This window comes from Gallus gallus, chromosome 3 (genome assembly GCF_016699485.2).
Source record: "Gallus gallus isolate bGalGal1 chromosome 3, bGalGal1.mat.broiler.GRCg7b, whole genome shotgun sequence".
Classification (NCBI taxonomy): Eukaryota; Metazoa; Chordata; class Aves; order Galliformes; family Phasianidae; genus Gallus; species Gallus gallus.
Window position 1 is genome coordinate 70,381,510 of NC_052534.1, and position 13,741 is coordinate 70,395,250.

The window sequence follows — 13,741 nt, forward strand, 5'->3', positions numbered from 1 at the left end:
ATCACCTTGATCTCTGTGAAGGGGATGGAAATTCTCTTATCCTGGAAACTGTTTTTTGGCACAAGAAGGAGAAGAAAATAATCAGTAGTCAGCATGAATTCACCAAGGGAAAGTCATTCTTAATCACCTTGATAAACTTCTTTAATGAAATCACCATATGAGTGGGGAGCAGTGGATATTGTCTTCCTGAACTTCAGTAAGGCCTTTGATACTGTCTCCTGTAAGGTCCTTAAAAGAAGCTATTGAGGAATGGGCTGGGTGAGCAGACAGGATTGCAAACTGACTGAATGCCCAGGCCTAAAGGGCAGTGGTCAGTGGCACACAGTCTAATTGAAAGCCAGCAATGAATAGAGTACCTCAGAGGTCAGTGCTGGATCCAGTCCTTAACATCTTCACGAATGATCTGGATGATAGGATAGATACCCTCAGTAAATCCGCAGATGGCATGAAATCAGGAGGAAGAGAATCGTAGAATCACTCAGGTTGGAAAAGACCTTAAAGATCACTGAGTCCCACCATGACCTAACCATACTACCCTACCAACAACCCTCTGCTAAGTCATGTCCCTGAGCACCACATCCAAACGGTTTTTAAACACATCCAGGGATGGTGACTCAACCAACTCCCCAGGGAGCCTATTCCAGTGCTTAACAACCCTTTCTGTAAATAAGTTTTTCCTAATATCCAGCCTAAAGCTCCCCTGGCACAACTTAAGGCCATTTCCCCTTGTCCTGTCACCTGTCAGCAGTGAGAAGAGACCAACCCTGCTCTCACTCTAAGTACCTTTCAGATATTGGCAGAAAGCAAGGTCTCCCCTCAGCTTCCTTTTCCCTAGACTAAACAGCCTCAGTTCCTTCAGTTGCTCCTCATCAGGCATATTCTACAAGCCCTTCACAAGCCTTGTTGCCCTTCTTTGGACCTGCTCCAGCACCTCAATGTCCTTTCTGTACTGAGGTGCCCAAAACTGAACACAGTACTTGAGGTGAGGCCTCACCAGTGCTGAGTACAGGGGTAGGACTTCCCTAGTCCACACCATTCCTGATACAAGCCAGGATGCCATTGGCCTTCTTGGCCACCTGGGCACAATGCTGGCTCATATTCAGCTGACTGTCAGCTGACTATCAGTACACCAAGGTCCCTTTCCCTCAGGCAGCTTTTCAGCCACTATTCCCCAAGCCTGTAGCGTTGCCTGTGGTTGTTTTGACCAAAATGTAGGACCTGACACTTGGCCCTCTTGAAACTCATACAGTTTGCCTTGGCCCATCGACCCAGCCTTTCCAGGTCCCTCTGTAGTGCCCTTCTCTCCTCAGGCAGATCAACATTCCCTCCCAACTTGGTGTCATCTGCAAACTTACGGAGTGTGCACTTGACCTTCTCATCAAGATCATTAATAAAGATGTTAAATAGAAGCAACCCCAGTACCGGGCCCTGGGGGACACCACTTGTGACCAGCTGCCAAATGGATTTAACTCCACTGTCCACAACTCTTTGGGCCTGGCCCTCCAGCCAGTGTTTCACCCAGCGGAGTGTATGCCCATCCAAACTGTGGGCAGCCAGCTTCTCCATGAGGATGTTGTGGGGCGATGGTGTCAAAGGCTTTACTTACACAGGCTTTTACTTTACAAGGGCAGTCTGTCCTTGCTACTAAGAACAGTAACAGTATTCTTGACCACATTAGACAAAGCGTTACTACCAGGTCAAGGGAGGTGATGCTTCCTCTCTACTCAGCAGTGGTGAAGCCCCATCTGGAGTTTTGTGTCCAGTTCTGTCCCCTCAGTACAAGAGAGGCCTTACATACTGGCAAGTGCTGCTCACGGCCACCAACATTATCAAGGGACTGGAGCATCAGGAGTGGCTGAGACAGCTGGGACTGTTCAGCCTGAAGTCTTGGGGTAACTCATCAATTTCTATAAATGCCTGAAGGGAGGATGCAAAGAGGCCATAGCCAAGGTTTGTTCAGCAGTGCACAGTCCCCAAACAAGAGGCAATGGGCACAAACTGGAGCACAGGAAATTCTCTCTAAACTCCAGGAGGTACTTTTGTGCTGTGATGGAGTAGTGGCACGGATTGTCCAGAGAAGCTGCTCAAGCAGGTGTTGGGCGTATGGACCCAGAGGTCCCTTCCAACCTTAACTGTTCCCTGAGATCTATTTAGAAGTTGTGCAGGTTTAGCTTTCTAAGGAGTCTTCCCTTGGATTGAGTAAAGCATCCTGTGTGTATCTTTCTCCTTCCCGATGCTCAAATATGTAAAGAATAGGTAATAGGAAAATGAATTGCTGTTGTTACATCATACTGATTGAGTGCAATTGGAAAGAGTTTCTTTTAATCCAGTTGTTTTTGTCGTTATTTGTTATTGTTTGTTTTAAAGTAACCACTGTATATAAATTTGAAATAAAAGTATTAAAATATTTTGCATTTTCAGACAAAAAGAACAAAACAACAAGAACAATTACTGAAGTCTGATCTTACTTGGAAGAAGATAATAAAGTTTGTTGATGATAATTTAGACAAAAAAGAATACCAAACTGTAAATGGTGATTTGAAAACTATATTACAAGCAGCAAAACAAATAGGTAGGTCTTAATTCTCCAATTACTCAACAACTAATTTCTTTGCTTTTTTTTTTTAAGCTGATGTCTGCCTGCATACTTTTGTACTGTTATAATTTCAGTTCTATTTTAACTCTAGTCTTGCTCTGAAGTATGTTTGAAGTTCCATTTAACCTGGCAAATATATGCACAACTACATCTTCTGTTTTATTTTAAATTGTGATTCTATTTTTATGCCCTTTCTTGTTTTTTGATACCACTGTTGTGTGTTGTGTTATGGTTTGTAATCCACCATAAGTAAGTGAAAGCAACAGCTTTTTTTGTCATGGCAGCACACTGGGGAAAGAACAGTCTTGGTGTTAGCTGCTTTAGTTCTACAGGATCAGTATCTTGAAAATTGGTTGCAGTGAGTGAATTTTTTGCTTTAGTGAATTATCAGAAGAAAAATTTCAAATGTATCTCAAGTCACTGACAAGAGTTTTAAATTCCTCTGAAGATGCACATATTCTAAACTTTCTGCTTTGTGGGTCTTTTCTTCCATATCATAGACATGGCGATCTGTTATTTTTACAAACTTGTTTTTAATTTAACTCTTTTTCTAACACAACAGTAGAGTTTGTGCTTGTAGGGAATTTAACCTTTTCATGCCAAAAGTCAAGCGTATGCCTACCTGTCTTCCTGAGATACTTGTAGGAAGGCCACCTCTTTCTCAGTGTAGATATCTGTTGTTTGGTGCATGTCTTTGAGCTGGCATTGGTGATACATGAGCTGTATTTTTGAGGAAAGTAATGCAAGATGTGGTGTGAGCCATCTTGGGGTGTAGAAAAAAAAATCTCATGTGCATTACTAATTGGGCTTAGTAGTCAGATAAGAAGTGACTTACTGACAAATGTCAAACTGAAGTGCAGCCCAAGGGTAGCTCCCAGTTCAGTACCCTATTTTCTGTTTGTGCAGAGTGCTTGTGCTCTGCAATGCCTTGACTTCTGAATGCCCATGTTGTGGCTATTATGATGATGCCTGTCATGGAATTAAACTTGCTTGGAGATGTAGCTACAGTATTCTAAAAAAAGAAAAAAGAAAAAATTACTGAGTCTGACATATCTGACATGAGATCAGATTGGCTCATGGGACAGTTCAGTGTGCATCTGTTCCATAGTCTAAATGTTTTTCCTTGCTTTTTTTATCAGCTGTTTATGTCAACAAATGTGGAAAAGGGGCAGCTGTAGTGATATTTGATCAAAGAAATGTTATTAACTTCTTTTTCTTTTCGGAGATTGTTGACACAGTTTATGCTCTTTTACAAGTTTTTAGGAGACGTTTATTGCTGTGCTGTAATAGAAAATACAAATTTCAGACAAGTGTGATGGTTAAGGAGAATCCTGTGATTATAGCATTAATATAGCTATTAATATAATTGTTTTTGTGTTTTTTCTAAATCCAATTTTTGCACGTGGACTAGAAAAATGTATAAGCAGCACATTTAAGAATTTAGAGAGACTAATAAGATTCCTCTCAGCAGTTTATTTTAATGACATACTATTGATGTCATTTTATAAAATGATATTCTCTTTCTGTCTTCTCTTCTGTGAATCAATCAATCAGGATTAGGATATTAGGAAGATGGCAACATCACCAAACTGGGAACAGGCACTGAGAGGGTGTTATGGGGTATACTTGACCCATCTGTCCCACATATCCTCTCACATGCAAATATATACAGCCATGCTAGCAGGTTTGAAACACGTGATATTTTCAGAAAAATAGATTGGCTCATTGTTCTACTCTTGCTTGTGGTTATCAGTTGTAAAGTTGTCTGATAATTATCCTAGTAGTGTCCAAATTGCATTTCTGAACATTTTGATTCTCTTTTCTCATCACATGCTTTTTTGCTACTGTTTGGCCTTTCAAATAAACAATCCTTCTGTAATTACTTTTTCCCAGTTGGATCCCAGTTTTCCTGAAATGGAATGGGTTGAATGGCTTGGGTTGGAAGGGGCCTTATAGATTTAGTTTCGCCCTCCTGCTGCAGGCAGGGTTGCCAAGCAGTGGATCAGGCACTAGATCAAGTTGCCCAGGGCCCCATCCAGTCTGACCTTGAACACCTCCGGGAATAAGATATCCACAGTTTCTCTGAGCAACCTGTTCCAGTGCCTCATCACCCTCTGAGCAAAGAATTTTTTCTTTACCTACCCTCTTTTAATTTAAAACAATTACCCTTTTTCCTATTGTTTTTCTACATACCTACCTGTCTTATCATCATCCTTACAGATTGATAATTAAGAGCAGAATATTTTCCAACAGGAATGTAATTTTATTGTAAGGTATTACAAAAATGAATACAAGACTTGAAGTCTGTTGTGGAATTATAATTCATTACCATAGGTAAAATATTTTATTTTGGTGAACCTTTAGTTCATTTTCTTTTATGTGATTTAAACAGGTATCCTGTTCCTTAGCCAGCACAATATATAGGAAATATATATGTATATGGGAGAAAAACTAAAGTTTAAATAAGGACCAGTCTGGCCCTTTCCTTGAATTAGAGCTGGAGAGAGATTTGGCAGTGTCATTTTCCTTTAATCTGAATGTATACATAACAAGCAGCTTGGGACAAGTGGAGAAGATCTTCATTTTTATTTTTATTTTAAATATCCACTGGTTACAATTTAACTGTAAGAGATGCTACAGTAAAATGTAGTTAGGGTTGACAAATATGACTTTAATGTTTGCAATAGAAAACATAAAACCACATGAGATATAGCAAGTAGGGCAAAATATGGTGGATAGTGGAAAAAAATAAATTTGTAAGTAAAATTGTATCTGATATTCTTAGCTGTCAATACTGTCCATGAAAATAATTTGGCAGACTTGTATTTGCTGTCTTAATGACAGAAACATGTATTAGCTGTATGATTTTTATTTTTTTAATTTCCATTTTGCTGGAACAAAATTATTTTCTGTGAGAACATTATTTTTCTCTGAACTTTAATGGTGGGTTGAGTGTGGTAGAGCATATTGAAAGACATAGTGGTAAATTTTTTTGTGATGGAAGGAAAGGGCAAAACAAATAAATGCATGATTCTTTACTTAGAGTGAGTTAGGACAAAACCATCAGCTTCGATGCATATGAACAGAGACACGTAATGTAACTAGAAGAAAAAAATACAGTGACTGAGGCACAACATGAGTGGACAGTAATATTCCAACCATGATCATTGGTGATGTACAGTCAGAAAAGTGAATTGACTGCATGCTATTTTTGTTTAATTTGAAGGAAATGAACTCTTGTCCTAGGCAGTGGATACTGAGATATTAATTTACTTGATAGGGAAAATATTAGTAACCAAAATGGTGTGATTGGCTTAAAAGAGAAAACAAAAAAGAGTAGTGTCTATTGCCATGTTTGCTGGCTTAGATATCTATATATATTTGGAAGGGTAAGGAATTATTTTCTCAGGAGATGTTTCTCCTGGAGGAGAAACAGGAGGCACTGACAGGAGAGCTAGCACTTAATAAACCAAAGAGCTGTTTCTAGAATCTTTCAGTACTAGTGTTCTTTTTGTTTAATACAGTGTACTTATGCTTTAACACTGGAAACTTGTAAAATAATGGTATGTATTTGTACATTAGGAATGCGAGTGTAGTTTGTGCAGCCCAGTTTTAGGTGTAAGTTTTCAAGCTGCTAAAAAAAATAAATCAAAAACTAATTATTTTATGGTTAAGGATAAACAAGGAGAATAAACCAGCTCATTTCCACTGAGACGTATTTACACACATCTTGAATGTGTATGAATTTACCTTTATGTAGTTTATCTTCCATATCTAGGTATCTAATTATTATGTAAATACTACCTAAAACATCTTCATGAACTTCTCAGCTTTTCACAGTTCACTTTAGTGAAATTCAAGAGAAATACTGAAGTTGTATGTTAGGTTTCTCATTGCTCGAATGCATAGGATGATAACTGAACAGCAGAGTAGAGTCAGGCACAAGACTGTTTTGGGTACTCATAAGAAAATAACCAAATTAATTATGCAAGAAGTGCAACTTTGTTTCAATTTTTTTTTTTTTTTTTTGTTTTAGTATTGTTCTAAAATAAGTTTAAAATAAGTTGTTTTCTTTAGCAGGTCTTTTGTATTAGCAGTGTTGGAGATGTTACTCAATTGAATCATATTGCTTTCTGTTGGAGCTTTGCCAATCAATCCTGAATTGACCAAATAAAGACATCTTGAAAATCACTGTTTGTAAACCTTGATGTTAAGCTCTTTAAGATACCTCAAAAAAAAATGATGAAATCTTGTAAGAAATGCTAGTTTTCTGAAAATGGTAAAGCAGTCTGCCTGGATGTTTAAAACACATTTTTAAGATATAGAAGAAACTTATGCGTATTGTTCTTATATTCAAGGGGAGAGAGAAGAAAAAAATAAATAAGGAGGGGGGGAAAAAAAGAAGAAAGGCATGCTGCCTGTCTTTATTTTACCTATTATGTCTTTTCATTTTTTTTTAGAAGTGAAACTTAGGTTAATCATATAGTGTTTGCTTATATTTTCCTTGAATGTTTCTGAGAATATTTATGTAAGAGGTAAATTCATTCTTTTCTCTAATTATTTTATTTTTGAGCTGCACAGTGTGACTTTTTGTAGGTAGCCAGTAAGTATAAATTCACGCATTTATTTGCTTCAATTTCTTTGGACAATTTTTGTAATATACATGCATTCTGTAGTATCAGAAGCAAGAATGTAGCAATTTCCAGCTGCGTCTGTATGTTTAGTCTGGTTTGAATATTCAAATTAGGCAGTGAATAAACATTGATTCAACGTAGAATTCTGTTGCCGTTAAAAAGCTGGTAAATATACTAGTATGATTATAAGACCTAGGCACGCTTTTCCTCTTGGAAAAATAAGAAAGCACTGGTAATACCTAATATGAATTTCTAATAAGTAGAAGGGTTAATGAAGACAGATGCTTTACTATTTCATGCATTTTGTAATTCAATAGCTTGCAACAATTGCTACTTCTTGTTATGGTCGTCATTTCACATCTTTGTTGATGAGACTTGTGAGAAATTGAGTACAGTTATGTTATAAGCAATGAATGAGAATTAGTTTGAAGTGTATAAAATTACATTTGTTTTTGTTAACAGTTGGAGCTGAAAATGGACAAGAAGCAATTGAAAGTGGAGCTGTTTTTCTCTTTAAGACATTTCACAGGAAAGAATGTGTTGGTCATGATGAGACAAAGGCCATCAAGCAGATGTTTGGGCCATTTCCATCATCATCTGCTACTGCAGCTTGTAATGCCACATGTCGGATTGCTTCTCACTTCACTGAAGAACAGCTTACAGCCCTCATACAGATGGCTGAAGAGCAAAATGGTGATAACAGAGTGTTCTTCGGTAAAAATATAGTGTTTTCATTTGACATGCATGATTTGGATCACTCTGAGGAGCTGCCTGTAAATGGTGAGGCTGATGCACAAAGAATTATAAGCTTAGATTATAAGAAATTTCTGAATAATCAGCTGGACCATTTAAAGAACTGCTGTGATGAGAAGTCTGATCTCAAGTCTTTGGGAAAAGTAGATGATTCTTTTTTATGGTCTGAAGTTGGAAAGTATCTGAATGAATCTCAGGGTGGTACACCTGGAGGACCAACAACAGAAGATCTCTGCTGTACTTTGTATGAGATGCTTGCTTCTCCCAAGAGTGGTGATGAGCTTCAAAATGAGGTAGAGTATTAACTATACTGTATGTATTTAAATGTTGCACAAATTCCAGGTTATGTTATATTAGATTATGTCAACGTGCACATTATTGAAGTGTTATCTATGTTTTCTTTGTCTTTTGAAAAATTTCATGGCAGCAGTCTGAATCCAACAGACAGATGATGGCTACAGCAGTAGTGTTTTTGTGAACAGTCACATTTTTTCCCCATAAAAAACAGGCAATTATTTTTTTGCTGACTTTTCCTGTATTTTCTTTCTAAGCAATTGCTCTTTTAAACTACCGTATAAACATATACGAACTTGCAAATCCACTCCAAAGAAAACTTTCTTGGGCTGAAAGTGAAAGGAAGTAAGAGGCATGCTGGTGGACTGCACAGGTGGTGCTAATATTTTTTCGATAAGGAAGTACGGACGATTTATCACAAGAAGAACAGGGAGAACTTGAGGGAGAGAACACAGTTTCTGGAAGGCTGCATCTAAAGTATAAGCATAGTGGTAGAAAGGGAAGGGTGTTTAAAGATTGGCAAATAGGCTTTGAAGATGTGTACAGGAAAGATGAATGTATGGAAGGAGAACACTATTTTTGAATAGGATTGGGAAAGAATTCTTGCTATTTTCCAACCGCTTCTGACAAATTTTCTGTCTTAGTGACGTTGCAGGAATTATGATTTACTAGTAATAAAAAAAGTGCTCTTTGTTATTGTACACATAGCTTTTTGAAGCTTATTTAGCAGGACTTCTTTTCTTTGCCATTCCAGAAAGGAAAAAATAGTCTCACTTGATTATCTGAAATCTGTAACTTGTGTTGGATTTTTAAGAATATTTAGTAATAAAGATATATATTTTCTCCGAATTCTGCTCTCCCACCTCACCTATACCTCTCTGAAACCTTAAGAAGTTTTTTCCCTGTAGTGAGTACAAAACATGGTTAGCATGCTGCCTTGCCTTGTAGCATCTCATTAATTCATTGTTCTCTGCATGGTTTGGGGATGGTACACATGAAGGATATCAGACTGATTCAGAACTGATCACGTTTTTTAAAAGGTAGTTGTCATTTCTGTTGTGTTGTCTGTAAAAGCAGTCATGACTTGGAAAGTTTCTTACGGACTTTGCATTTTGCCTTCACTTGGGAATTGATTTTATTACAGCAGTGTTGCTGGTGACAGCATTATGAGCAGATGGTGCTCTCAAACCTGAAGATAACCCATTTATAGAGCTAGGTCATAGATTTGTTATACGAGATGTTATATGTTTGATCATGCATACTGAAATTCAAGATGATAAATACATGCTCAGGTCTCTAGGCTCTACAAAGTACGTTTTTATTTATCAACCAAGAAGAACAAACCATTCATGTGAAAGGATAATTACTTGTAAATACAAATCCAGGTTGGTAAAAGACAGTTGCATATTTTAAAACAGGTTCCTTGTCTGTTTTTCTGTTTAGGCAGGTTACATATAGCCTGTTTATCGCTAGTGAGGAATGTACTGGTGGTGAGGATATTGGGGAATTGCATCCTCTAGGACAATTTCATTTGATCCTTAAGTTTAAGAATTAAGAAGCTGAGCATTTTTAGTTCATTTCAGGGGGTGACGTACTGTTTTTGTAGTGTGTGGACAGATATACACATATTTGTTTTATCTACTTAATGAACTCTACAAGGAATTGAAATCAGCTTCTGTCTCCAGCACTGTGCAGCTTACAGTTCTGGTGACTGGGGAGGTATGAGTAATACCTTGTTCTTTGTATTCCCTGTTAAAGAAGACACCACACTGCCTTTGAGGAAGTTTGTTTATTTGACATCACTAGCAACTGTTAATTAGAGGAAAATTGATTATTGTGCTTGAAATGATATGGGAGTTATAACTTATTTTCTAAGTGTTTAGGACTTTTGCTTCTCAATGGGGACATGGTCTTGTGAAGCTAAATGACAGATACTGGAGTGTGTTATTCTCTTTGTGTCTTAGATGCTGTTGATGAGTATGGAGTGGCAATGATGTGACAACAAGAACATTATTTAAAAATAGGAAGAGCTCATGAGTAGCTACAGAGCTTAGCATAATAACCATCGCTGATTTTATTTAGTTAGTTATTATTCAAAGAAAGTATGCAGGGCATTTCTCAATTCTCATACTCTGTTTCTACTATATGACTCTTGGGAATGAAAGCTTGAGGCATCTGAGAGCATTTCAGTAACATTGTCCCTAACTCCTCCAGGATAACTAGGAAGAAGTTTGAGTTGTTAAGTACCACTTTGGTTGTGCTCTCATATTCTCAGAGGCTACATCCCTTTTTTTTTTTACAGTAACTCACAGATACATTATCCCTTTATGATAACTAAACAGAGAGAAAGATCCTATAGAGATGAAATAACTAGAGAAAAAACCCTCAGTGGAGCCCAAGTCATGTTCAGATCTAGTTTATATTGCAAAAATTTAAAACCCTGTCCAATTTATTTATCTCAAGGTAAGGAAAGAATTTACATGGATAAAATTAAGAAACATTAATGTCACTGATTGTGTTAGATTAGACATTATTTTCCAGACAAAATTTTAAATGCTCTATAAATGAGTGGAACAACACTGGGCTATGATGTGAAACAGGAGAACTACAATGCAAAAAAAAAAACAAAAACAAACAAACAAAAACCCTAACATTATAAAATAGTTGTCTACATATTATGTGAGTAGTACATATGTTTACTTTTCTGTATATATGATATAATGCGTTCATTTGCCTGTAAAGTAAGTTGCACAGAGTTTATTGATTCTGCTTCTCTGGTCTGCTTTATGACTGTGACTATTTCTGGCTCTCTGCATTAAATGGTAATACGTACATGTGTGTGGAAAAAAAAATATATCACAACCTGAACGGGCAACTAGCCCATGAGAAAGGGCTCATGTTAGTTTGGGAATGCAAGTAAACTTCCTCTAGCTTCTGCAATTAGCTAGAAGAAACTTGTTTGTGAGAAACTGCTCTGTAGCTGTGAATAGGTATCCTTGCTTTCTGTGAATGACCTTGCTTATCCTGATTCATGATGCTTTATTGTCTCCTGCTATTTTATATAGATATATATATGGCCATGATACTAAGGGGTGATTGCAGGCATCTTGTCAGTTGGCCACCACCAATATCTGCTGGGGGAAACCCCAGAGCAGGCAGTAATACTAGCTTACCATCCCCAGTAATGAGGAGTTGGTGGGTGGAGGGTGTGCTTGTTGCCTCTAGAAATGTGCATACCTCTCTGTTAAAAATATGAATATTTGCCTGCACTTTCTTTTGCGGTCAGTAAATCTTACAGAAGCGCTGGCACTTTTGCATCACAACATGTCTTTCAACTGTAGCACCAGGACTTCCATCAGTCAAATATAATCCAACCGTATTGCAAAACCTCACAGTGGGGAAACATTTCCCATTATTTAATTTCTAAGAGTAATTCATACTTTATCATTCTGAAAACTGATAGTTGGCTTCTTCCTTATCATGAACACCTGAAAGGAACCAGGTGATGACACTGCAGTAAGAGACCAAAGATGGTTATGGGGAGTTTGGAGGTGCTGATGCTTTACTCCAAGGGTCAGAAACATTCACCTCAAAACAAAGTGGGCCTGAAGTCAGAAGTGTACAGGGTAGGGAATATGGATTTGATATGGTCAAAGTAAAATAGTCGAGAGTTGGGCAACATCTCTTCCTGTGTAGGGAAGAAATATGCTCCTATATAAAACCAATCATTAATACAGTCATCATCAGAGCTAGGTGATTATAACTTTAATATTAAAATCAGTCTCTTTCATGCTTCTTCCAGAATGGAAGCTAATACATTATTTTACTGTTTTGTTAAAAATAGTGTTGTGTGTTAATTCTTCTTCCTTCTGTTGTGGTGTTTCTGCTTTTCTGAATGGTTGATGTCGGAATAGGCTTTTAGACAAATTTCCCCATTCTCTGCTACATAAAGCTCTGTTGTTTCTGAGATTTCTGTCTTTAACTTTTTTTAGCTGCATTAGTCACCAGTGGCAATATACTGATTTTTTTTTTTCTCTGCTTGAGTTCATCTACATTGTTTTGCCCTACTCCAATCTCATCATGAGTGTCTGCTAATATGCTTTGTGGATCTAACATGTAAATGCTCTTGGGATCAAAAGCAAGGGGAACTTAACTAATTTGTTCAGTCAACCATCTGGTAGAAAGCTTCTCTGCGTCTGCCAGCAGCCTTTCTGAAAAAGCAGAGAAAAATGAAGGAGAGCAAAGGCTATATAAAGTTTCACAGGATCTGGAAGGGACCTTTCCTGTCAGCGATACAATACCTAAAATAAGACAAGGCTTATTAATCAAAGAATGTAGAAAACTTTGTCCCAGCCTCTTCCTTGCAGAATGCTCTGCAATCTTGTTGCATAAGTGGTTAAAGCGAAACCTTGTTACCTGATATCTGGCTTAATTAAAGGCTGTTTTTATGATAACTTTTCCTGTGCTACAGTTGTCCCTTTTCAGTTTTTTAAACCATTAAACTGTTAAAAAAAAAAAAAAAAAAAAAAAAAGAAGACTCCTAAAGAACTTTATCTCCAGACTATGCTACTCTTTTTCAACACTGCCTTTCCTTTCATTTATCCTGGAGGCAGTTCCTTGCCAACTTCTCATTACTGCATTAGTGCTCATCTTCATGAACTTAACAAGTACCCATGTGGAATGCTGCATTATTTTAAAAAACAACTGTTATTTATTTACTTCCTAGATTAATGAAGTGTTAGACCAACTGATCTATCTCTAATAAGCTCATGCTGCATTTATGCAATTTTCCATTTATGTGCATCTCTGATTTTTTTCCAAAAATCTCCTTTAGATTTTTTTTTCAAATCGTATATATATACTTTCAAATCATATATTCATTCACAGTGTTGTGTGTGTGTGTATATATATATAATATATATATATATTCACAGTGTTGTTACACTTGTAGATGTATTCTTCCTGAACTTATAAGTTCCTTTGTCAGTTTTTGAAGATTTCTGATAGATTATCCTGTACTCAGGCTACAAGGACGGGGTCTTTCTGGTTTCTAGCTTCGATGTGATCACTTTTATATCCGTACTTCTTCCTTTTTAACCACTTTATTCTTTAATGCAAAATCAAGTATTTTTCTTTAACTAGAGATGAACTGCAATTTTAAATTTCAATTAATTTTAATGAAAGTAACAGTTTGGTAGTTAAGACTTGGAAGGGAGTAACCAAGATTCAAAATTTCCCTTTCAAATGGGAAATTTGTGCTATGGTAGGAGGCACAGTTAGTGAAGTGAGCAGGTCTGTGGAGAACAGAATGGTAAGCAGGCCTGGAGACTTTTAGAGCTGAAAACACTTAAATTGTTCTCTGATGTGAGGATATGAGCCAATAAATAAAAGAAATATAGCAGGAGATTATAGGGTGCTTCCCCTCACCCAGTCCTTGTAATAATTTTTTAAGCTGTCTTTGCAA

General features: G+C 37.1%; 1 protein-coding gene across 1 annotated transcript in view; it reads left to right on the forward strand.

Moving 5' to 3' along the window:
• ASCC3 (activating signal cointegrator 1 complex subunit 3) overlaps positions 1-13,741 on the forward strand; it is a 260,498-nt gene that overhangs the window by 14,656 nt on the left and 232,101 nt on the right. The window contains exons 3-4 of the mRNA NM_001305211.2: positions 2,422-2,572; positions 7,693-8,276. Of these exons, the coding sequence (NP_001292140.1) occupies positions 2,422-2,572; positions 7,693-8,276 (735 nt within the window). The remainder of the gene's footprint in view (positions 1-2,421; positions 2,573-7,692; positions 8,277-13,741) is intronic.